The sequence below is a fragment of the Martes martes genome, assembly GCF_963455335.1.
Source record: "Martes martes genome assembly, chromosome: 17".
In the NCBI taxonomy this organism is placed as follows: Eukaryota; Metazoa; Chordata; class Mammalia; order Carnivora; family Mustelidae; genus Martes; species Martes martes.
Window position 1 is genome coordinate 41582956 of NC_137905.1, and position 26408 is coordinate 41609363.

General features: G+C 45.7%; 1 protein-coding gene across 1 annotated transcript in view; it reads left to right on the forward strand.

The window, feature by feature from the left end:
- Positions 1-1531: 1531 nt before the first annotated feature.
- GARRE1 (granule associated Rac and RHOG effector 1) overlaps positions 1532-26408 on the forward strand; it is a 50034-nt gene continuing 25157 nt past the window's right edge. Inside the window, exons 1-2 of the mRNA XM_080828664.1 lie at positions 1532-2142; positions 25310-25513. Of these exons, the coding sequence (XP_080684790.1) occupies positions 1648-2142; positions 25310-25513 (699 nt within the window). The 5' untranslated portion in view covers positions 1532-1647. The remainder of the gene's footprint in view (positions 2143-25309; positions 25514-26408) is intronic.

Below are 26408 nucleotides of genomic sequence, written 5' to 3' on the forward strand. Positions count from 1 at the left end.
CTGACAGGAGCTCTGTGAGAAGAACCCCACTACTCCACTGTGGGAGGTATCGCCAGCTATAACTGGAGCTGTCCAGATGTTGCTCTTGGCACCTGTCCAGAGCCAGGGGTTCCACAGGAGCTACCCCTGGGGGTAGGAGCCAGTACACCCTGCCAGGCTTCTTTCTCTCTGGACATCCAGAAGGAACCAGGGTGAGGGTGAGGAGAATCCTGCCTGCAGACCTCCTGTCAGCCACTCACTGCAGGCTCTGTCCTTGCGTAGCACTTTGGCTGAGCTGGGAGTCCTGAGCAGACCCCATGCCATCCTGCTTCAGGGCCTTGCCATCTGTGGTGGTCCTTTGACCTGGGGAGCCCCACCCATCCCTTTTACACTTGTTAAAACCTATCCTAAGATCAAGGCCTCCCTCAGAGTAACATTTCCTTTATCACAACCTTCCTGATTTCTCCCTCTCTGTTCCAGTCCTTAAAGTGTTGGGAGAGCTGTCATTGTTGGCGGCCCTCCCCACAATCTGGGTGATCTCCTGAGCCTCTTGGGGATTTATGAGCTCTTTGAGAGGAATCAAGGGTGTATGCCGAACACAAACTCAGGTCCAGGCCCCGCTCACCTCAGCTTTGAAGTGGTTGGTGTGGAATCAGACCTTTTTCATTGCACCATTTTTGTACAGCTTGAGGAATTTTCTAGTAGTCGTCATGTCGTAGTTGGACTCTCACTGTCATACCTGCTTTGGTAAGGTTACAGATGATTTCTCACTTCAAGCCCACCTTTGTGGATTGTAGCATTTCAGGATTAATGTTTCAGAATTACTCCTCATCCTGTAATTTTCTTAACTTTATCCTATTTCCCCCCCCTCACAGGAAATGACTTAGAGGCCTTACAAATACATCTGCGCATTCTTGCTTCAGACTTTACAACTGAGGGCCAGCCCAGTCTCGGAAGCACCTCTTATTACTGTTACAAGGAAACTGCTACCTCAGCAAACAGAAGGAAAGGAGGAGAAGACTTAGAATAACAAATGGCATTTTTGGGAAAAACACTTGTTTTCAGAAAACAGTAAAGGAAATTTGGAAATTTTTCGCATTGAGAAGATTTGCGGGTGAATGGATTTGGCAGGCAGGCTCTGTCAAACTAACGCAGTGTTTGATCTTCCCTCCCAAGGACTTCATGTGAAGTCACCATACTGCTTTTTAAATCGCTGTTGATCAGCTTGTGGGTTTTGGGGCTCTAATTTTTCTGGTATATTGAAGATACATTATATTACATTTTTTAAAGTTAAGTTATTTTTCTGCCATTGTAAATACAAGTATCGAAATATTCTTTTGCAAAGCAATGATAGGTAAACATTTTTCTCTGCAAGCATATCTTTTTATTGAGAGAGTGGAATGCTAACAGTTCTTACACAGCATTTCGGACACACTTTTATTTTTTGGTCAGAGGTCCTCCTGCCTACCCTGAAAACATTCATCGTATAAACCTGTTGTTCTCCCACTGACGTTGGATCACATGGGCTCCTGTCTCATGGAAATGCCTTTTTCAAAACTTAGATTTGCAGAACTCCACTATTTTTATACCTAGCTACGGTCTCGGGGGGAAAAAGAGGAATCCGAACCCTGCCCCGCCCGCGGTCCCTGGGACAGCTCCCGCTCCCGCATGTATTGCTGCAGCGCCCAGGACAGTAAAATGGACTACAAGCGGCGCTTCCTGCTTGGCGGGTCCAAGCAGAAGGTGCAGCAGCACCAGCAGTACCCGCTGCCTGAGCTGGGCCGAGCGCTGAGTGCTCCCCTGGCGTCGGCGGCCCCCGCGGCCCCCCTGGGCAGTCTGAGCGCCGCAGGCAGCTGCCACCATGCCGTGCCCCACTCCACTCCCATCGCCGACATCCAGCAGGGCATCTCCAAGTACCTGGACGCCCTCAATGTCTTCTGCCGGGCCAGCACCTTCCTCACGGATCTCTTCAGCACTGTGTTCAGGAACTCGCACTACTCCAAGGCCGCCATGCAGCTTAAAGACGTGCAGGAGCATGTCATGGAAGCGGCCAGTCGGCTGACTTCCGCCATAAAGCCCGAGATCGCCAAGATGCTGATGGAACTCAGTGCCGGGGCGGCAAACTTCACAGACCAGAAGGAGTTCAGCCTCCAGGATATTGAGGTAGAGTATCTTGTCTGTGATACTTGGGTAGGAGAATGTGTCCCAGAGGTAAGTGAGAGTGTCACCTTCATGGCTTCCCAAATGACCGCAATGATGATCTCCATCTTCTCTCTGTCGTTACTCTGTCCTTGGTGAGAAATGGGTGCACGCCACGTTCTGAATTGCTCTCGACTCAAGTGAAGTAGGTTCAAAGACTGTGAAACAAACAAGCAAATCAGCCTGTACTTTATGTTCTTTACATTTTGAAAGTGAAACTTTATTTCCAAATAACATCTTGCTAAAAGTATCTAGTGGGGACTGAGATTTCGAAATATGATTATGAGCTTTGTGAATTGGCATTCTCTAGAACCACTGGTTTAATGTAGAAAGTTCACACATATTTACAGGATAAATTATTTTTCCAGTTCTGCATTCACAGTTGTTCCCATTTGGTTGAGTCTGATTCTTCCTCAGTACATTTCTTAGGGTCTTTCATAATCAAAATGAAATATCCTCCCTCTTTCAGGGCTCTAGGTTAGAATGTAAGATTAGAATATTGATTTCATTCAGAATAAAGTTGACCTTTTCCCTTCCTTCATTTAGGAAATCATTTATTCAACTGCCAACTAATCTGCTGCTAGATTAGTGTCACTGGTGTAACTGCTAAATTTTAAAAATTATTGTTATCTTCTCAAAGAGTTCTTCTGAGTTTCATGTCTTGAGTCCTTGTACATTTTAGCAGCACATCAGAGGTTAAGTTCCTGGATGCTAGGAGAGAGAATGTCTCTTTCCCATCCTGGGGCTGAATTTGATTTTAGGAAGTCATGTCTGAGCCAACTCTGATGGCCTGGGTAGCTAAGCAAGCTAATTTATACTGCTGTGGGTTTAAGGGGGGGAATAGGTAAGCTGTTAAGTAACATGACTAATTTTTATTGTGTTTAAAAGTGATTTTAAAGGTATTTCCAAGAGAATTTAGAACTATATTTGAGGGGCACCTGGTTGGCTCAGTCAGTAGAGCATGTAGTTCTCCATCCCAAGGTCATGAGTTCAAGCCCAATGCTGGGCACAGAGCCTGCTTTAAAAAAAAAAAGACCCACTGGGTGGCTCAGTGGGTTAGGGCCTCTGCTTTCGGCTCAGGTCATGATCCCAGGGTCCTGGGATCGAGTCCCGCATTGGGCTCTCTGCTCAACAGGGAACCTGCTTCCTCCTCTCTCTCTGCCTGCCTCTCTGCCTACTTGTGATCTCTGTCTGTCAAATAAATAAATAAAATCTTTAAAAAAAAAAAAAAAAGAACCATACTTGAAAAGACACAGTATTATTGGTGTAAATTGGGGATCACCAAACTTTTTCTGTTTAGAGCAAATAGTAAATTCTAGAAATTGTGGACCACATGTGGTCTCCGTCACATCTTCTTCTTTTTTTTAAATAATCCTTTAAAAATGTAAAAACCAAGGGCGCCTGGGTGGCTCAGTGGGTTAAAGTCTCTGCCTTCGGTTCAGGTCATGATCCCAGGGTCCTGGGATCCAGCCCCGCATCCCATCCCGCTCTCTGCTCAATGGGGAGCCTGCTTCCTCTTCTCTCTGTGATGTCTGTCTGTCAAATAAATTTTAAAAATCTTAAAAAAAAAAAAAAAAGTAAAAACCAGTCTTACCTTGTGGACCTGTCTGTTGAACTGGATTTGGCCCATGGGCTGTTGTTTGCTGAACCTGCTGGTAGAAATATATAATAGCCTCCTTGGGTCATTCTGTTTTGAATCTATCCCAAGTATATTTTATTTTTTTTTTAAGATTTTATTTATTTATTTGACAGATAGAGATCACAAGTATGCAGAGAGGCAGGCAGAGAGAGAGAGGAGGAAGCAGGCTACCGGCTGAGCAGAGAGCCCGATGCGGGGCTCGATCCCAGGACCCTGAGATCATGACCTGAGCCGAAGGCAGAGGCTTAACCCACTGAGCCACCCAGGCGCCCCCCAAGTATATTTTAAATTTCTGATTATTTCTATTATCACATTTTGTATTTAGAGAAATTACCATTTTGAAGTGCTTTTAAAATGGCTGTGTAAAGTGTTTTTGGAGTTAACACATGTAAAGCATACATAAAGCAAAAATTTTTTTTTAATGCACTTCTCAAAAGAAATTCAAAGGGTGAAACGTGAAACTGCTGACTTTCTCTCCCATCTTGTCCTATTTCCCAAAACTGCTGATTTACTTTCCCATCCCTTTCTGTTTCCCAGAAGTGGCAGCCGTTAGTTAGCTGGCCGGCGTGTGCCGTTCCAGACTACCGTCTGGATACACACGTGCGCATGCACAAGTGGACAGCTTTCGCTTCTGTTTGCTTTACAGAAAGGACTACATTGTTCAGCCACCAGTGTGCCTGCCTGCTGCTTTGCAGAGATGTAGCAAGACAGCAGTTAGGGACTCTGCCCTCTCAGAAAGGGTTATACACTATTAGATCCAGCCTGTTAACAGCTCTCGTCCTGTCGTGACGTCAGCGCTTTCAGTTTTATTTAAAATTTCAAGCAAGAGTAGTTTGAAAAATAAGGCCAAATGCTTTTATTTTAACCTGAACATCGTTGAGCTCTTTTTCAGGCCATGCCTCCAGGTGCTGGTGGAGACAGAGCTAGACATGCATGGCCCTTTGTGCTCCAGCCCTGCTGGAGGGACCACTAGAGCAGGATGAACCGACCCTGAGGACTGGGGGTTTAGGAAGCCACTGGGCTGAAGTTTCCCCTCTCTTGGCCTTTCTGCTTTCTTGAGACCAGCATGGACCACTTGAGCTGAGAAGGAGAAATATTTCTAATTGATGTGGTTTGGAACTTTGACTTGGCTTTCGCCATTGAAATGCGATTAGGATAGCTGGAATACTACCATGTTTTTGTACATAATAGGCTAAACAGGCTTTGGAGGCTAGACTGGAAACTAAGTGCTGTTGATGGGTTTTAGAATCTATGGGTGTATTCTGAGTTTCAAACAGCTGACTTATAAGTAAATTCTAAAATGTGATTGCCAATTGTAGGCCTGCTTGCCTTTTCCACAAAGCAGTGTTTGTTGTTTCTGGAATTTATGTGCTGCCATGGGCCAATAAGGGTCTCACTCTCAGAATATTCACCAGTTCAGATGGAATGGCTGGCCATTTGGGTTTTTCCCTGTTGGTTTTTTTAGGGTTTTATCAGAAGGGCCCTGAGAAACTCTAATGTTCATCCCTGGGGCCTAACAATGCTTAACTTGACTGGCTAGGTACGGACCTCTGCTGAGGACCTTAGTCCAGGGCTGTGAGTGAGGAAAGCCCTGAACTCAGTGTTCAAATATGTGAAAACCCCCCCCCTTTTTTTTTAAGATTTTATGTATTTATTAGAGAGAGAGAGAGAGCAGAGCAGGGGCAGGGGCAGAGGGAGAGGGAGAAGCAGACTCCCTGCTGAGCAGGGAGCCTGACATGGGGCTCAACGCCCCACCAAAGGTAGACGTTTAACCAACTGAGCCACCCACGTGAGCCTCAAATGCTTGACCATTTTAAACCTAAAAGAAAGCACTGATCCTACTGGCCCACCTCTCGTGGGGGAGGGGCCAAAGATGCTTTTCATGTTCCCTTACTTAGAGCCAGGTTTGGGATGTGCTTATTGATCCCAGTGCATATCTCTAGGAATTCCGGTTGCTCACTCCATGCTCTGGAAAAGGCAGGTGTACATGGGTCCTGTCTTGTCTGTACTTGTCAGTGACTTTACCCCTTACCCTGCTGCTTCACCCTCACAATCTCACTGTCAGAATTAAACTTTCAGAGAGATGAGCTGTGACCATGGTGTTTCACTAGGTAATGGGCACCTGTGACACTGTTACAGGACATGGAGTCAGAAGATCTGGGTTTAGAAAATGACTCTATACTTCTTACCATCTGTCTGGCCTTGAGCAAATCTCCCAACATCTCTAAGCCTCACTTTGCCCATCTATAAAATGGAATTATCAGGGCTCCTGGCTGTCTCAGTTGGAAGAGCATAAGACTCTTGATTTTGGGATTGTGGGTTCGAGGCCCATGATGGGGGTAGATATTACTTTAAAAAAAAATATTTAAGAAATGAAATAAAATCAGGCACCTGGGTGGCTCAGTCGGATAAGTGTCTGCCGTCGGCTTAGGTCATGATCCCAGGGTTCTGGGATCCAGCCTGACATAGAGCTCCCTGCTTAGCAGAGATGCTACTCCTCCTTCTTCCTCTGCCACTCCTGCTTGTGTACGCACTCTCTCGCTCTCTCAAATAAATAAGTAAAATCTTTAAAAAATATATTAAATTAAATAAAATGGAATTGCCACCCACTGTCCAAGTTCTTGTGATAATCTGATGTGGTTAGTGTGTCTGAAAGGCTGTACCCAGTTAGTTGCCATCAACATTCTTATTGCTTCCAACATGGCTTGAAAGTGCTGTGAGCCCTTCTTTGAAGTACAGAGCACAATTATGTATAAACCCAACATCAGAGAGAGATGTTGGGCAAGTTATTTATTTATTTTTTAAGTGAGAGCGTGCTAGTGCAGGGTGGTGAGGGTGGGGCAGAAAGAGGCGAGAATCTCAAGCAGACTCTGTGCTGAGCCTAGAGCAGGAAGCAGGGTTCAATCTCACGACCCTGAGTTCATGACCTCAGCTGAAATCAAGAGTCAGATGTCTAACCTCCTGAGCCACCCAGGCACCCCAGCAAGTTATTCTTGTAACTGAAACCCTTTTAGGTGGAAAAAGTTACCACTCCCAGAACATTTGCTCTGCTCATTTCTTTCCTGGTTCTTGAAATAGGCACCTCCCTTGTAAGGCAGCAGCAGTATTTCCTGCCTAATGTAGGAACTGCCAGGGCCTTTTCATCATAAAAGCCAAGGGGACCTCTTTTACCAGCAGTCATTGCTGTTTGCCTTGTGCCTGGAATGGGACATCAGAGTAGGGAGTGGGGTATCCAGCAAATACACTTGGAGTAACGAAGAACCTTTGGGTAAGCCAGGTGACAGTTTAGGTAGGATTTGTCCTACTCTGGATTTATAGAAATTATATGGGGGCATCTGGGTGGTGCAGTCAGTGAAGCGTCTTGAGTCTTGGTTTCTGCTTGTCTCATGATCTTGGGGTCCTGGGATCAAGCCCCACATCGGGCTTCACTCTCAGCATGGAATCTGCTGGAGATTCTCCCTCTCCCTCTGCCCCTCCCACCTATCCGCTTGCTTGATCTCTCTCTCTCTCTCTCTCTCTGTAATAAATAAGTAAATCTTCACAAAAAATACACAGTTTATTTGTATATGAACTGGGATTTTGTCAAAATAGGAAATGTGATCACAATTGCTTCATGGGAATTCCTTTGTATAAGTCTCAAACTGTCAGTCCAGCCAGAATGTGCATTCAGGAAAAATATGGTTTCCCATACTGAATTCGTTCTTTATACAAAGCTTTGAATACTCCACCCACACATTTTTTTAGAAGTAGACTGCATGGGACCTGCTGTCTTTTCTCTGAGTCTAGGAGCATTTCCACTGGTCGTTGTTAGGTGATTGTTAATTCCAGTGCCTGTAAAATGCCAGGCTGGATAAATTGAGTGGCTGATTTCTCTTTGATTTTTATCTACCTCAGTATCATTTGTCAGAGAAATCTGTTATCCTTTTCAATTAAACCATGTAGTTTGTTTTAAAGCAGTATAGACAGCCCTGTAACGTGGTTTTCTATTCATTAGAAAGTCACAGATGTCCACCTCTTTTCACAAGCATCTGTCACTTGTCTTAAATGAAATTCTTTTTCAGTAGAAATGTAAGTAAAAGAATCAGCCTGGCTCATATCCTTGCCTTCATTCCACGGATAGTCATTGCACACTTTATTTGTACCAGGTACTGTCCCAGGTACAAAGGCTACAGTAGTGAGCAAGATGGAAATTCCTCTCTTCCGGTAGATGAAAGAGGACTACAGTCTCATCACTCAGGGCACCTGGGTGCCTCTGTCATTGGGTGGCTGCTTTCGGCTCAGGTCATGATCCCAGAGTCCTGGGATCGAGCCCCACATCGGGCTCCCTGCTCCGCAGGAGGCCTGCTTCTCCCTCTCCCGCTCCCCCTGCTTGTGTTCCCTCTCTCTCACTCTCTCTCTATCAAATAAATAGGTAAAATTAAAAAAAAAAAAAGAAAGAAAGAAAGAAAAGGAAGAGGCATCACTCAGGTGACATTTGAATTGTTAAAAAACAAAATTCAACTGAGTAAATGTTAAAGATTTTATTGGCTCTCTTCAGCTGTTCATGAGTCGGGCAGCATCCCATCTAGCAGACAGAAAGGAGTTCCAAAGAGCTGTTCAGAATAAAAGGCCTTTATAGGCAAAAAGCAGGAAAAGAAAGTTTCAAGCGGAGTGGATTGGTTTGGTGAAGACCACCTTCCTGTAGGAGAGGGAAGGCGTCTCTCCAGCGGATTACCTGACTAGGTCTTTCCAGTTGACAGGTTACAGGTTTCATTCCTGGGGGAGGCTGAAATTGCAGTTCGGTTGAGTGTTAAGTCTTGGTTTGCTGATGTGGGGCTTAGCAGAAGAGACTCCTCTGGAACTCCTTGTTTCTGTTTTTGAATGAAGACCTGAAGGAGGTCAAGGAGTAAAGCCTGTTGATAACCGGGAGCAGGAGCCCAGGCAGAGGAAAGAACTACTGCCGACTTTCTGAGGCCAGATGAACTGAGTGTTTAGAGAGCAGAGAGGATCTGTTGTGGCTGAAGCCGCAAAGGGGAGAGTACTGGGGGTGGGCTCAGCCTTTGTGGAGGGCGGACAGCAGGACAGGATCCCTGTGCAGTGAGTGGTGCTGTCACTTCTCCCGGTGGCCTCCTTCACCCCCTGACTGCTCTGGGCTCTGGTCTCATGCTGGGGCCTCAGGGTTGGAAGGGTGTGGCCCTCTGGGCAATTGCTTTGCCTTCCAGAAGCCCAGGGCAGCTATAGGGATCCCAGGAGTTGTAGTTCTTTAAGGGGACTATATTTTATATGTTCTGGCAAACTCAGTGGCTTTTCAAGTATCATCACCTTGTAAATGGGCAGGCAGAGTTTAAATCATATCTTCATGTAGTTGAACCTTGGCTTCCAGTTTGATGCACTAACAGATGTCTTTTGTGTACCTTGTGATTACCCGAGAATCTGTTTGAAATAACTGATTTGTGACCACTGACTGACTTTTAAGAACCTTAGTTCATAAGAACCAAATAATTTATTTGGGGTAGATATATGCCAGAAATACTGTAAAGCAACAGTAATGGAAAATATTAGGGATGGATTCAAAATATGATTTTCATTAACCTGAATGGAATTAAATTAGCATGTTCCTTTTTTTTTTTTTTTTTTTTTTTTTTTTGCCTAAAGGTAAAATTCAGTGTTACTTCTTTCTTTCCTTTCTTGTTTTGACTCGTAGATCTTCCATAATAGATTGTGGAGTAAATATTTCCTAACTGTATGTGCCAAATGAAAATCCAAGTTGCTATTAATCAGAAACTGAAGTTCACTTCATAAAAAGCTTATATAGTTGTAGTTTTCAGGCTGTTGCTAATTTCTAGCCACTCTTTTTGGCTTATTCTTTTATTGAGGTGGCTCTTCAATTATCTAAATTGTCTTCAGATTTTAGCCTTTAGAAGAACCTATAATTTAAGCAGTTGGAATTTGCGTGATTTTGTAAACTTCATTGTGGAACAACAAGATTTACTGCCTGCCCAGCCCATTCTGTGTGGGTGGAAGCCACTGTGGCCAGAGGGCATCTGCCACTCTGGAGGCACTGGATCCTTTGATTTTGACTGGCCAAGACACACTGTGCAACCACCTCATTATTCTGAAAATTGCTAATTAAAAGAAAAATAAGGAATTAAGTGAATTTCCTGCTTCTCTAGTACAACTGTTTTTCAGGGTAACCAAATAGCCCTAATGGATGGGGGAAGTTTCTTCTGCTTAAAAGAAACTCAGTATTCTTCTGTGTAGAAGGGATGATACAATTAGGAAAATCACCATTTTGCACACCATAATGAATTAACTGACTCAGGCAAGTAGTCAACCATGGAGGATAAAACCAGTTGATAAAAGGTCATTGGGGAAACAAGATGGGATATGGAGAGAGACAAACCATAAGAGACTCTTAATCTCATGAAACAAACTGAGGGTTGCTGGGGTTGGGGGAGGTATAGAGTGGCTGGGTTATGGACATTGGAGAAGGTATGTGCTAGGGTGAGTGCTGTGAAATGTGTAAGCCTGGTGATTCACAGACTTGCACCCCTGGGGCAAGTAATACATTATATGTTAATAAAAAAATTAACATTAGGGATCAGGGAAAAAAATGTCATTGGGGAACTTCATAAGGGAAAGATCAGGCGTTTTCCACCCAAATCCATTGGTCTACCTCAGCATCACGGAAAGTGAGGCCACCAGTTAGTTGATCATGAATCCTAGGAACCACACAGTACCCCATAGTATATTCTTCTATTTCTCCCCTCTCCCCAGGGTGGGAGGGGACCTGAAATAATCTCATTGATCCTCTAGAACAAATTCCCAGTCTAAATGACGTAAGGGGTGTAGTGGAGCAATCATAGAATACCACAAGGAAGCCATTAGACAAATCAGAATGTAGCAGATTCTATAGGCAGTTGACCTTGATTTGTTTAATAAAGTCAAGTAGCATGAGGAAAAGGAAAAAGAGAGAGAGAGAGAGAATGCAGTAGAAGGCATCTAAAAACAGAGTTAAGAGATATGACAACCAGGGGTGCCTGGCTGGCTCTGGCTGGCTCAGTCAGAAGAGCGTGCAACTGGATCTCAAGGTCCTAAGTTTGAGCCCCATGTTGGGTATAGAGATTACTTAAAAAAATAAATATTAAAAAAATATATATGTATATATGTAAAGAGATATGACAATCAAATAAGATGAGCTTTTGGGGATTGAAATTCAAACAAACAAAAGTACATAAAAAAAATACATTTTAAAAAATAGTTTGGGGGGGTGCCTGGGTGGCTCGGGGGGTTAAAGTCTCTGTCTTCAGCTCAGGTCATGATCCTGGGATGGAGCCCCGCATTGGGCTATATTCCCAGCAGGGAGCTTGCTTCCCTGTCTCTCTCTCTGCCTGCCTCTCTGCCTACTTGTGATCTCTGTCTGTCAAATAAATAAATAAAATCTTTAAAAAAAATAATTTGGGAAGTTTGAACATGTACTAGGTCTTGATTGATTGGGATTTGCTTCAAAACATTCCAGGGGTGCCTGGGTGGCTCAGTGGGTTAAAGCCTCTGCCTTTGGCTCAGGTCATGATCTCAGGGTCCTGGGATAGAGCCCCACATCAGGTCTCTGCTCAGCGGAGAGCCTGCTTCCTCCTCTCTCTCTCTGCCTGCCTCTCTGCCTACTTGTAATCTCTGTCAAATAAATAAAATCTTAAAAAAAAAAAAATTCCAGCAATAAAAGGTAGTGTTGAGGAGAAGGGTGAAAAAAAACATGGCAAATGTTAGTGGTTATTGAAGCTTTTTGATTGGTATATGAGGGTTTGTTATACTCCTTTTGTGTTTGGATATTTTCCAAGTTTAAAAAAAAGGAGCGAGAAACTTTTTTAGGAGGAGTGTATCAGAAATACCCCGTAAATGATTCCGTCCCGTGGAGGATTTGTGCATATGAAGTGGTCTTGTAACAGAACTCGGAGTGTTTAGGAAGACTCTTCTGTTTTCTGTCTACTCACAGAATAGTCCACTTCTGGCACTTCTGATCACCAAATGTGTGATGGGGGGTAAGGGTGGTTCTCATGTCAGGCAGTTCTGGGTCTGTTTTGACGCTGTTTCCCTGAAGCTAGGATCAGACCCCACAGCTTAAGGGCTCAGTCCCAAAGGAGTGTCCTCCTCACCTTTAGACACGAATTTCAAGGCCAGGGTGTTTATTACCTGTGCTTCTTACCAACTGGCTATAAAGCAGAGTATCTCATGACCCCCACCATGGGTTCCCTTAATTTGCTAGAGCAGCTCACAGAACTCAGGAAAACACTTTACTTACTGAATTATAAAAGGATATAACTCAGGAACAGCCAGGTAAAAGAGATGCGTAGGGCAAGGTATATGCGAAGGGGCAGCAGCTTCTGTGCCTTCCAGATACACGGCTTGTTCCTCGCACCTCCGTGTGTTCACCCACCCAGAAGTTCTCTGAACCCTACTTTGGGCTTTCTTGAGGCTTCATTCTATGGCTGTGATTGATTAGATTGTTGGCCATTGGTGAATGATTGGACCTCTAACCCCTCCCGTTCCCAAAGGGGTGGGGCTGAAAGTTCTAAATCTCTAATCGGTGGTTGGTTCCCCTGACAACTAGCGCTCCTTCTTAGGGGCTTTTCTCAAAAGTCACCTCATTGACATAAACTCAGGTCTGGTTTAGAGAGGCTTGTTATGAATAACAAAACACATTTTATTGCTCTTTTTTTTTTTTAAGATTTTATTTATTCGACAGAGAGAGACACAGTGAGAAGGAACACAAGCAGGGGGAGTGGGAGAGGGAAAAGCAGGCTTCCTGCCCAGCAGGGAGCCCGATGCTGGGGCTCAGTGCCAGGGCTCAATGCCAGGGCTCGATGCGGGTCTCGATGCGGGTCTCGATCCCAGGACCCTGGAATCAGGGCCGGAGCCAAAGGCAGATGCTTAACCAGTGAACCACCCAGGCGCCCCACACTTTATCTCTCTTATCACACAGAAAATTCCAAGGATTTTAGGAGCTCTGTGCCAGGAACCTTGGAAGAAGACCGAAATAGGTATTTCTTGCTGTAAATCACAATATCACAGAAGTATTATTGAGTAAGTTGTAGTGATGAAAAGAAAAGCAGGTATATTTCAGAAAAACTAAGAAAATAAAAGTGAATCAAGGAAAAAAATGAGAACAGAGAACCCACCCCATCCCCCGGGCAGGACCCCAACAAGCAGGTAGGAGTGCTCCTAATTTTGGTAACTGAAATGGCAATGTTGTTTTCCTTTAGGAAGAGAAGATTTAAAATTTCATATTTGCTAAAAAGATTTGAGTGGCCGTAAGGGAAGTACTGGGTTTGGTGGGTGAATTAGAAGGAGACAGAAACAAAAGAGCTCATGGAGTATAATTTACATAGAACTAGGTTTCCTGAATTATTCTTTACTCTAAATGTTTATGGTTACTGGTCAGCCTGTGAGATCTCACAGGATTGGATAATAGCCTGTTTTGGCAGCCTCCCTTGTCTTTACAAATCAAGATTCTGAATGTGTGTTAAGTGACATTTGCCTGCAGTCGAGGGACCAGCCTAGACAGGGCTTGTGTCTTCTGCCCCTCCACTGCCTCAGGCCCGTGCGCTCACTTGCCGTGTCCATTCCTCTGTGAGACTGCATCTCCTGGCCCTCCAGCTAATGCTGACATACCCAGAGCCAGAAAAGTAGAAAGAGTCTGATGTGAAGGAACCCCCATGAGTTCCTACTCACTGCAGGACCCCTCCTGAGGCCTCACCAGCCCCTGGAGAAGGTCTCAGTCCCTTGGTCGGCTTTCCTCTTCACCTAGCTGCTGCCACTCCCCCCTTCCTGGAGAAAACACCCAAGAGCTGGCTGCGAGCTGGCAGAGATGAGTGAGGACAGTCCAAAGTGCTCCAGGCTGGGGGCGCCAGGGTGGCTCATAGTCTTAATGTGTCGATGCAGATAACAGCAAGTAGATACGCACACAGAAACATACAGGGAAAATACATCTTTTATTCCCTTACGCATATCTCTAAACAGAATACCTACTCGTTACATACTGGCTCTTAGTTTGAAAGAATAAGAGTACAGGTATAACAAATGTTATACCTGATTGTTCATTCATGAGTGTTTTGCTTACAGGAAAGCCTTGCGTGGTTTGTAGACTTCCTTTCTCCACAGTAGTTGTGATCTCCCCTACGCCTGTTGGTGTTGTCACCCTTAAAGTCACCTCAGGGTTTGCAGCTGGTGTCTGTGGGCTGGTGGCAGAAGAGCTGTCCAGGGAAAGAAAGCAGGAAGAGTTTGGGGGGAAAGAATCAGATGTCATTTGCGCAAAAATACTGGCATTTTTGATGCCCTCAGCCCTGTAGTCACCATGCTGTTCCTGGCTTGGCTTGGCTTTTTTTTTTTTTTTTTTTTTTTTTAAGATTTATTTATTTATTTGAGAGATAGAAAGTGCATGTGAGCAGGAGGGAGAGAGAGCAAAACCTCAACCAGACTGCACTGAGCACAGAGCCCAACACAAGGCTCGATCCCAGGACCCCGAGATCATCATGACCTGAGCTGAAATCAAGAGTTGGACGCTCAACAGACTGAGCCACCCAGCGCCTCTTGACTTCGCGCTTTTATGTGGAGAGTAGCAACTGCTTCTTCAGCAAATACACAGGAGGGATTGTCTACTGTGCACCAGGCACTGAGAATGCAACAGAGAGCGAAACAAAGATCCTGCCTTCATCCAGCTTAGCCTCTAGGTGGGTAAATAGGCACAAAAAAACAAAACAACAACAACAACAAAAAACGTGCAAAGGTAATGTCAAGTAGTGGGGGGTGCTGTGAAGCAAAATGAAGGATAAGAGAAGAGAGAGAAAGAGGAAAGGATGGGACTCTTGAGCAAAGTCTATGAGAGCAACAGCTGTGTGAATTCCAGGGGAAAGTATGCTCCACATAGAGTAGTAGTTCATTCGCCACTGGGTCAGGGTAGGCTGTCCCTCAGAGGACACTTGGCAGTGTCTGGAAGTATTTTCAGTTGTCACAAAAATGACATCCCCCAGTTTTTTCCATGCTAGGGATAGGGTAAGAGGAGTCTTCCTCATTGAGAAGAACTTGACTGTTACCCCAGAGGGCCCAGAATGGTTTGAAGGAGCAGGTTTGAACTTGCATGCTAGGAAGTTAGAATTTTACTGACTCACTGTTATTTGGAGGACAACTTTTTGCCATCTCTGAAGACCTCAGTTTCCCTCTCTGCTTCTTTTTTTTGTTTTTAAGATGTTATTTATTTATTTGACAGACAGAGATCACAAGTAGGCAGAGAGGCAGGCAGAGAGAGAGAGAGAGGGAAGCAGGCTCCCGGCTGAGCAGAGAGCCCGATGCGGGGCTCCATCCCAGGACCCCGAGATCATGACCCAAGCCGAAGGCAGAGGCTCAACCCACTGAGCCACCCAGGCCCCCCTCCCTCTCTGCTTCTGACCAATATCCCAACCTTCTTATCCCACACAAGTACACCCATGGTGGGATGGTGTTTCTTGCAGGAAGTATAGAACAGTAGGTAACCAGACTCAGGCCCCAGCTCATGAAAGACATAAGTTTGCAGGAGCACAAAGCTCTTCAATTTGTCTGATTTTCAACTCAAATTTATTTGGAGAAGGCAGAATCTTGGTATTTCTCTCCTCATAGCCCGTCAGGTTGTATTTCAGTCCTGCAACGGAACAGAAGTGTGGCTGCTCAAAAGCTCCCCTCTGCTGCCCCATTTGTGCTCTCCTACAGCTCTTCGTCTCTCAGAAGTCACCCTAGGAGGAAGGGATTGCCCTCCTTTTGCTTTAACAAGATAAACAGTAACGATTTGAAAATGTATTCCAAACAGTATGATCTGAGAGGCTGTGGTTACTGCACCTCCCGCCAGTGCTGCTGGCGTCTCTACAAGACCAGGGATGCTGCTGACAATGCACAGCCTCAAGTAGGAACTCCCCTCTCCCCCGCCACAACACTGACATCTCTGGCTCCAAATGCCGATAATGTTGATGCGGAGAAACTCTGAGGTGGTGGGAACTGGCTTGTGCCAAGACATGAGGCAGGAGCCGTGCTCAGAATTTCTGAGGAACAGGAAGAAAGCAGAGTGGCCAGAGCTGAGGGGAGGATAGGAGATGAGTTCAGAGAACAGTCAGGGCCCAGCTCATGCAGGGTATTGTAGGACAGAACGAAGATTGTAGATTTTCCTCTGATCGCAGTGAAAAGCCACTGGACAATTTTGAGCAGGGGAATGCAATAACCTGATTTCTGTTTTATAATAATGCGTTTCCTGTGTGGAAAGTAGACTCTAGGGGAGAGAGGAGATGCTGCTGGTTGCCTCCCAAAATCCAGTCTCCCCTCCTTCCTTAGCAACAGAACTCCAGGTTTGTTTCTGTTTTGTTTTGTTTTGTTTTGTTTTCAGGCATACTGTGCCCGGAAAAGGGAGTATACTCCCAGCCTTCCTTACATCCAGGGGTCACTTGAATAAGTTCTGGTCTGTGAAGATGTAACTAGAGGTTTGGGATGAGTCTGCTGCCCTAGTTTGCTGCTGTCTAGGATGCAGGCGGATGGCCGAAGGTCATTTAGCCCTTTGACCTATGAGGCGGTGAAGAATGTCGGCCTGGCGAGAGGATGCAGAGCAGAAAGATGGGAACTGGGCTCCTTGTGGTACCCGGGAGTCCCCATCCCAGCTCTGGACGGCCGAACCCTAGGTTTATTTTTTACCTTAGAAAAAAGAAAGAAGTAAACATCACTCTTGCTTAAGCCACTGCATTTGTTGTTGTTGTGTATAGACAGACCTAATCCTAATTGAGTGGGACAGGAAGATCAGTTAAGAGGCTATTATAGTAATTAATCCAAGCAAGAGATGATCATAGCTCAGAACAGAATGCTAGCAGAGGAGGCGACTGGAAGCGGTTGGACTTGTTTTTCAGTGTCCGGCTCAGAGGCATTAGGCGTATTCACACTGGCGTGCGGCCCTCAGCGCCATCCGTCTCCAGAACGTCCTCATCTGCCCAGACTGAAACCCTGCTCCTTTAAGCAATACCCTCCATTCCCGCCTGCTCCCAACCCCAGAAAACCACCTTTGTTCTACCTTCTGTCTCTGTCAGTTCACCTGTTCTCGGTACCGCGTATCGGTGGGATGTACAGTATTTGTCTCTCTGTGCCGGCTGCTTTCATTTACCTTTATGTCTTTAAGGCTCACCCATGCTGTAGTAAGTGTCAGCGCTTCCCTCCTTGTTAAGGCTGATTGATATTCTAGCAGTTTTATTTGAACGTAGCACTATGGGACACTGTGTGTGCATGAGAGAGAGAAAGAGGGGTCGACGATGACTCCGGGGTTTACCACATGAGCACCTGGACCACTGGTCGTGCCCTTTACTGAAATGGGGCGAGAGTAGGTTGGAATAATAGGTCTGCAGTGCCTGTTAGACCTCTCAGGGGCAATGTCAAGTAGACAGTCGGGTATATAGATTTGGAGTTCAAGGCTGAGGTCCGGACAGGAGATAGGAACTTGGGAACAGTTGAGTCAACAGATGGTATTTAAAGCTGTAAAACTGGACCAGGTCATCAAGGGAGTGAATATAACCAGGGAACCCGAGGGAGAATTGAAGGATGAGTGAGCCCTGGGGCACTCCAGTATTTAGAGGGAAGAGATAACCCGGAGCAGCTGGAGAGTGAGGTAGAGATAGAGCAAGTGCAGTGTCTTGGAAGCTAAGAGAAGCAGGTGTTTCAGGAAGGGGGAAGGGGCCCCCTGTCTCAGATGCTGCTGGGAGGAGGTAGAGGACCCCCTTCCCTGCCTCAGCCTGAGACTTGCCACAGCGCTCACCAGTAGGAATACCACATGCATGCCAGAGCCTGTCAGTCACACGGGCATGGTGAACCCCAGCTCAGCGAAGGAGCACAGGGGAGGCCTGGCCTGCCACATCACCTGGGATGCAGAGGGCTTCTGCTCAGTGTTGTACGGTGGAGATGATGTTGATGGAGTGGATTTCCGCTTGTGAGTTCCCCATTTGTCTTTTTAATCATTTTTTCCATTGAGATAGTGTTGTTTTGGGTTTTTTTTAAAGATTTATTTATTTGAGAGAGAGACAGCATGAGGAAGGGGGGGCAGAGGGAGGAGAGAGAATCTCAAGCAGACTCCACACTGAGCGTAGAGCCCGACCCAGGACCGCAAAATCCTGACCTGAGCTGAAACCAAGAGTCGGATCCTTAACCGACTGAGCCCCCCAGGTGCCTCCAGTTGAGATAGTTTAGTATGTTCTTCTTCTTTTTTTTTTTTTTTAAGATTTTATTTATGTATTTGACAGACAGAGGTCACAAGCAGGAAGAGAGGCAGGCAGAGAGAGAGGGAGGAAGCAGGCTCCCTGCCGAGCAGAGGGCCCAATGCGGGGCTCCATCCCAGGACCCTGAGACCATGACCTGAGCCGAAGGCGGAGGCTTTAACCCACTGAGCCATCCAGGCGCCCCTAGTATTTTCTTCTTAAGTCAGTGCCTTAACCACTCAGATGTCACAGTGATAATATTTTCTTCTTGATTGAAGTGACAACTTTTTTTCTTAAAGATTTTACTTATTTATTTGTCGGGGGTGGGGGGGAGTGTGTGCACAAGCAGGGAGAGCGGCAGAAAGAGGGAGAAACAGGCTCCCCGCTGAGCAGGGAGCCCGATGCAGGACTCGATCCCAGGACCCTGGGATCTGACCTGAGCTAAAGTCAGATGCTTAACCACCCAGGCACCCCTGACATGTTAACTTTTAAAGAAAAATACACTCCTATCAACAAAAAGAATTTTCTGAATTCTGATAGGCTCCCAGGCCATAAGCTTGTCTGGGTAACTTAAATATATTTTATCTCTGCCTGTAGAAACCCATAATATTACTTTGCTTTATTTATGGAGGAAACTTGCATTTTCAATGGGAAAAATTACTGGAAGAGCAGTCCTTTGTTTACCATAATTAATGTGGACTTAGTTACCTTGAGTAGCCTTTCACGTTTTCATGTCCTGAGTGACATTTTATAATTATCCTTATTAGTTATGTTAAGATTTATAGCAATGTACGGTGCCTGGGTATAGCAATGTACAGTTGGTTAAGCAACCGCCTTCGGCTCAGGTCATGATCCTGGAGTCCTGGGACTGAGTCCTGCATCAGGCTCCCTGCTTAGCAGGGAGTCTTCTTCTCCCTCTAACCCTCCCCCTTCTCATGCTTTCTCTCTCTCTCTCTCTCTCTCAAATAAATAAATAAAATCTTAAAAAAAAGATTTATAGCAATGTAGCTAAAATATAAAACTTCCTATGTGTGTTGGCATCGCATTAAATTGTTGATATATTTTATTTTGGAAAGCAGGCTGTAAAAGAGAGTATATAAATATAGTTTTTGCAAAAAAAAATCCATCTATAGGTACAAACGTAGGCTGTAGAGGAAACATGTAATCAGTGGTTATATCTATTTAGTGATATTTAGTAGATTTTTATTTAGTTGATCTTTTTTCCCCTAATTTGTTTGCAGTGATTATGTATTACTGTTGTAAAAAAATTTTGTGCACCAGAGTGCTCAGCCCATAAAGTAGGAGTTCTGAAACTGTCTCTGTTGATATTTTCACCAGCAGGCAAGGGCAGCATGTCCAGAGGCAGAATATATATAATCTTGTGTGAATAATTAGCATTTGGTGTTGGTTCGGCCACCCTTGGGCACGCATTAGCTTTTCTTCCCTTTCTTCGTTCTCTCTCCTATACGTAGCATGGCAGCTTGCTCTAGGTTAATACTGACTGCAAAGAGATCTTTGTTGTTTTGTTAGTTGCCTGTTTTAAAATTTTTAAATATTTAAACACTCAACTGTAATTGGTTTTAGGTCAGACTATACATAGTTTCAGTAAGTTTGTTTTTTACATTTTTATACTGTAATCTAATCTTTGCAGAGCACTTTCCGTAGCCTGGCCATGGTCCGCTGCATTCTCTATTTCTCTGGAGACACATTTATGTCTCTATATCACATTCTGCTCTATTGGTTAGATCATTATGTAATAACTCTGGAATTATCATATGAACAAAAGAGCAAGGTTGAGGATACTTGGAACCAACTGTTGTGTTTAAGGTAAAAGTAAATATTGCAGAGAAAGAAATGATTGAATGACTTTGGAATTTCTAATAAAAACGGCCAATCCAGATCGACTCCATTTCATTCACTCTAGACTTTTAAACTGATCAGAAATAAATGTTAGAATTCCTGGAAATGTTTGACAGGGTGTGTTTGTGACAGTTTTATTTGTTCTTCACTCCGGGGATTTGAGAAAGACAGATTGTTAAGTGAGGTTGAGTAGGAAATGAACTGGGCGAGACACTGTGTGTTTTAATGTGAAAATCACAAGGCATGTTGGGAGATGGAGTAGATTTGGGTATTCCATCATCCCAACACAGGCGTGTGTTCAGGGCTGAGTCAGGTCTTGCTTGGCCTCGAACAGCCATAACTAAAACCAAATTTTGAAATATGTCTAGGAAGGTAGAGTTCCATTGATCCTCAGCATCAATGGGGGCGTAGGAAGCATGGTCTTTTGGGATTCAAAATAGGGTTACCTTAAACTAAAATCTGTTTTAATTAGTAAAATGTAAACATCACCAAAAAGAAAAGGTTTTCTGGTTCTGTCCATCAACACAACACCCTTAGCAGCAGATGTGGTATGTGTACGTGGATATGGGAACGTGAACTCCTACCCTTTCCCGCTGCCATCAGGGAGTTCCAGAAAACAAGGTTTCCTTTTGGTAGATCCTTAAAGGCTGATTATATCCAGAATGCTCCATGGACATTGAGAAGCAAGAGGGTCAAGGTCACTGATGGTCTCTATTCAGGAATTGGGCCTTTATGGGGAATTTAAGTCACATTGAAAGGTTTCTTTTAATGCAGAAGTCTGAAATTGGCCTGAAATTCCATCAACTTGGAATGCTTTGGATAGATAAATCTTTTTTTTTTTTTTACGTTTTATTTATTTAAGTAATCTCTACGCCCAACTTGGGGCTCAAACTCACGACCCTGAGATCTAGGGTCTCACGCTTCTCCGACAGAGCCAGCCAGGCACCCCTAGATTAATCTTTTAAAAATGCAAATGTCAATTAATTCCACTTCCTTTATTCATAATTCTTAAATGAGACTGATGTGCTAAAGGACTGAACAGATGTTTTTGGATTTGGAATTCCTCAGTAGGCGGGAGAAGCTGCTCTTTCTCCCAAGCCCCTTGCACCCTCTCCCAGTTTCAAATTGCTGTTTCCAGCCGGTCTTAGCAGCTGCTCTCTGCTGTGGAATCATTAACTTTTGAGACTCATGCCATCTAGGAGTGCCTGCCGCAGGCTATCCCGCTTGATACTTTTGTCCCAGTCCCTTTTCTACAGCCAGAGAAGACAGAGCCATGCCTCTCAGTCTCCGTGTGGAGAGTCCACCATGTGGGAGAAGTCATGGCTCCTGCACAGGGCTCCTCCCCTCTTCTTAGGAGCCACCACTATTGTGACTGCGTCCTGGATCGTATCCTAGGGAGACAGTGGCCTGGTGGTTAGGAACACAGCTTTTGGAGTTGAATATAACCTGGTGTCAGGTCTCTGCTCCACCTCTTATCACATACATGGCATTGAAGCAGGCTTCTTTCTTGAAGCTTCAGTGTTATCATCTGTAAAGTGGGTACATTTCTCTTACCCACAGAGTTGCTTCCCTGAAGTAAAGTGCTTGGTATGGGTTAGGCACTCAATAAACAGAACCTGCTATTGGAGCTGCAGGTGTCTGTCCGCTGACATTTTAAACTCCAGTGTCTCTGACCTCCCCACTCTCCTGTTTCCCCAATCCACAGTCCAGGCAGTGCTCTCCATGCGAAGGACAAAATACCTGCCCACGGCCCTGAGGTCACATGCTTTCGAATCCACAGCGTTAGAGTCTGTATTTCCTTCCAGGTTTGTCAGGAAGCCCCAAGGACTGGCCCAGGTCTGGGTAGAGGCCGGTGGGGTCTGTCACAGGAGGAAACCTGGACTGTGACAGGAGATGTACCAGTAGAGGCAAGCTGGAGGTTGAGCTGTGTCCTCTCTCAAGATATTTTGTTGCAGCTGTAATTGGGACTGATGCTGCATCTATCCTGGGGAAGGGCGGGGAGAAGGGGCAGGGAAGAGATTGCTGAGCTCTGGTTCTCATCATTCCTTGTTTACAGAGCAGAAATTTAAATTAAATGACTCATCCAAGGTCCAACATGTAAAAATGGTGGAGACAACATACCGAATGTCTGCCTTTTAAACTGTCCTGCATCTTCCCCCCTTATCCCTGCAGCAACAGCATCCTCCTCCCACAAGAGGAACGCACCCCAGCCCCCTCCTCCCATCAGGCAGCACGGGCCTATTCTGGACCTGGGGACCCCGCATCAGGCTATCCCCAGAATTTTCCCTTTTAGAAGGGGGAAAAGTAGTTTCCTGTTCCCTTAGTCCTTCCCTCAGAGAGCTTTTTCCTTTCCACCTCGCCCCTTTGTTTTCCATCTCCAGCAGCCCCCGACATACAATATTGACTTAGCAGTTTGTTCCCCACCATTAGAAAGTACGATTGAGCCTCCGACTCTTGATTTCAGCTCAGGTGGTGATCTCAGGGTCCAGAGATCGAGTCCTGCATGGAGTCCTGCGTCCCACTCTGTGCTCAGCGGGGAGTGTGCTTCACTCCCTCTCCCTTAAATAAATAAATAAATAAATAAATAAATAAATAAATAAATAAATCTTTTCTAAAAACACAAAGAAAGAAAGAAACAAACCCTCATGAGGACAAGGACTTGCTCACTGTCTCTTTTATAGTGTCCTTTGGCCTTTTGTTGTGCTTTGTATTCGTGTACTACATACATGTTGAACAAATGAATGTCTTGATTGTATTTGTCAGAAGCTGTAAGAACGTGACCCCAGAGCACATGGTACCTGGCGTCTCCACTTCCTCCTCTTCCCACCTCCCCAGAGCCTGCTAAGAGGCTGAGGAAGGAGGAGGAGGAAGAGTTTGTGTCTGAGGAGTCAGCTCCACTCCCCCTGTGTTTGCACTGCGTGGGGCTTCAGGATACCCTCATTCCGGCCTAGGCCAGTTAAGGTTGAGTTTATCATGCGCCTGGTCTTGGTGCTGCCAGTCCACAGCTGTATCCAGCTGTTGCAAGCCTGTTGGAGGCAGTGGGGCACAGGGGCCAAGAGCATAGACACTTGAGCCAAGTGACCACTTTGTTACAACCAGTGTGTGTTCCTTTGACAAAGTTTCATAACCTTTCTGTGCCTCGGTCTTACTGTCTGTAAAATGGGAATAACTTCATACAGTTGTTCCGATGATGAAATGAGGTGCTCCATGGTAGACCTTTAGGATAGGTGAAGTACACACGGAGTGTTCCGTGAAAGCCAACTGCTGCTACGTACAATACGAAATATATGCTGTTCAGTCTCTTCCTGTCACGTGACTCTGGGGGTTGCTAGGACGCTTCCTCTGTGTCCCTCACCCTGTTCCATCTGGCATAGATCAGTCATGGGAAGGAGCTTTGAGGCAGGTATGAGTGGAAACCCAGGAGGTTTGGGTGGGAGTTCAGCCTCTAATTGTTCTCCATAGAGGGCTGATGGTTTGGTGTGAGATTTGTGTGAGTTTATTTGTTTTAGTCTGGCCCTGGTGACTTCCACAGGGGAGAATCAGAGCGAACAAATGTTACCATTGAAACTTGCCTGACTTTCTCCAGGAAGCAGCGCTCTGACCAGTGGCGATGGAAAAGGGCAGCATCTAAAATGTGTGCTGGGAGGTGAGAAGGCCCAACTCAAGTCTTACTTTTAGGGGCTTCAGGGGACAGGACTGGGCCAGAGGGTGGGCACTGGGATCAGATTTTAGTTCCTTGTAAAGGCAATGGAAACAGTTCCCCAACCTTTCCCACCTCCCCAAGGCAGTGCACCGAGTGCTGGCAGCAAGCAGGCCCTCTCAGCTGTGCTCCTACCGGTTGAATAAATTGCAAACTCAATAAAGTAATTTCTTGAGTAAGTAATCTACTGTGTGAACCAATGAAATATGATAGACCCTCCACGGAAAATACGGTGAATGTTATGGAACATGATAAAAGAGTTGCAGATAGTTTTGTTGTTATTGTCAAATTTAGTATGGACAAAACAACTAAAAATTTAAGAGAACTTGTCAGTAATCTGGAAGTTCTCTGCTCAAGTTGCTTTGCATGTGACAAGTTCTTACTCTCTCCACTTAGCGGAAGCCTGCTTCTCCTTCTCCCTCTGCTTGTCACTCCCCTTGGAGTCACTCCCCTCTCTCTCTCTCTCTCTCTCTGTCAAATAAATAAATAAAATCTTAAAAAAAAAATGAGAGAATAGTTTTGGCCATTGCCAAGGGTGGCATTGCACAGTTATATCTTAAAATATTAATGGTATATAGTATTTTTGGCATATAAATTATTATAGTTACATATTAACAGTATTATTAGCATAGTATTATGTATATAGTATTTTTTTGAAGATTTTATTTATTTATTTGATAGAGAGAGATCACAAGTAGGCAGAGAGGCAGGCAGAGAGAGAGAGGGAGAAGCAGGCTCCCTGCTGAGCAGAGAGCCCGATGCGGGGCTCGATCCCAGGACCCTGAGATCATGACCTGAGCTGAAGGCAGAGGCTTAACCCACTGAGCCACCCAGGCACCCCTATAGTATTTTTTTTTTTAAAGATTTTATTGATTTACTTGAGTGAGGAGAGAGAGAGCACAAGAGCAGGGAGGAACAGAGGGAGAAGGAGAAGCAGACTCAGCTGAGCAAGGATTCCCGATGCAGGGCTCCATCCCAGGACCCCAGGATCATGACCTGAGTCAGAGGCAGATGCTTCACTGACTGAGCCACCCAGGCACCGCTGTGTATAGTATCTGCTGATGGACAGCTCCATCAACCAACTACCTACTGATAGGTATCAGGAGAGTGAGTTTCGACTGTTGTGACAAATAGGGTCATCCAGTACGTTTTGTTGACTCCTAGAAGACTGGTCTGTCAGCTTTGTTTCTTTGTTTCCTAAGACTGGAATTATGACATACAGCTATGTTAATAACACTGTTACCAAAATAACTTGTATCTTTGGATTCCATTTCTAATAGCATTCTTATGGTCAAACTGACCTTTCAGATTTTCATTCGCATGGCTTTTACTGTGCCTTCTGAATCCTGTGTACACATAACTGGAACTGTGGGTTCCTCTGGTTTGTTAGGAGCCCAAAGACAACCAGGGTTAGGGTGAGCCAGAGTCCACCTGAGGGGAGTGGGGGGCGGTGGGAACTGGGAAGGCCCATTTGAAACTTGGGCTTTGCTATTTGGTTGCAACATTTTGGCTTGTAGACATGAGGCACCCAGGTGCAGACAGACGTGAGAACAAAGATCGTGCTGAAGCAGGGTGACTGTCGAACGTGCTGTGATTTCACATTTCCGGGTTCTGTTAATCTCCTGCTCACACTGACGGTTAACAGGGTGCTGCGCTGATGTGGTGGCGACCCACATGCTAACCCCCCCGGCTCTCTTGTTTTCACAGGTGTTGGGGCGATGTTTCCTGACGGTGGTGCAGGTCCATTTCCAGTTTTTGACCCAGGCCTTACAGAAGGTCCAGCCCGTGGCTCACTCCTGCTTTGCCGAGGTGGTTGTGCCAGAGAAGAAGAACGGCGGCGGCGGCTTATCCGGCGTGAGCCACACGCCCGAGTTGGAGGAAGCTGTGCGCTCCTGGCGGGGCGCTGCAGAGGTAACCCTGGCTTGGGGGAGCTGGGTGCCCTGTGTTCAAATAGTGGAGGCTCCAGTCGACCTTTGCCTGTTGGTTCCTAAAAGCAGTGTTTCATTTAGAGGTGTTAGATTTGAATGTTATCATTCCCTCTTTCCTTCATTTGACGGTGAATGCCTCTGTGAAGGGGCCCGCTGGGTGCTGAACATGGGCCAGGCACTGGGGTGACAGCTTCCACTCCTATCCTCCGAGAGGAAAGGCCTACAAAAACGGGGTGAAAGAGCTGTGATGGAGGTGTGCAGGGTGCAGGAGCCCAGAGAAAAGGCCCTGTCTCCAACCAGGAGCCATGCAGCAGAGCTTCAAGGAAGAGGGACCAGGGAGAAAAGGCTGGAGCCTCAGTCTGGAAAGACAGGCCAGAGCTGGCTGCAAGGGTCCGTGCTCGGCCAGGCGGCCAGGTGGGGTGTGGGCAGTGACAGCGCATTTCTTGTAGGCACTTTAATACTCTTTGGTATCCAGAGATGTCCTGCCCTGTTTCTCTGCTCTTTTCACAGCCAACTTCTTTTTTCTTTTTTTTTTTTTAAAGATTTTATTTATTTATTTGACAGACAGAGATCACAAGTAGGCAGAGAGGCAGGCAGAGAGAGAGGGAGAAGCAGGCTCCCCGCTGAGCAGAGAGCCCGATGTGGGGCTCGATCCCAGGACCCTGGGATCATGACCTGAGCCGAAGGCAGAGGCTTTAACCCACTGAGCCACCCAGGTGCCCCCTCACAGCCAACTTCTTGGAAGAATTGTCCACCACACCTTTGAGTCGTTCTAAAAAAGATTATTATGGGGGCGCCTGGGTGGCTCAGTGGGTTGGGCCGCTGCCTTCGGCTCGGGTCATGATCCCAGGGTCCTGGGATCGAGTCCCGCATCGGGC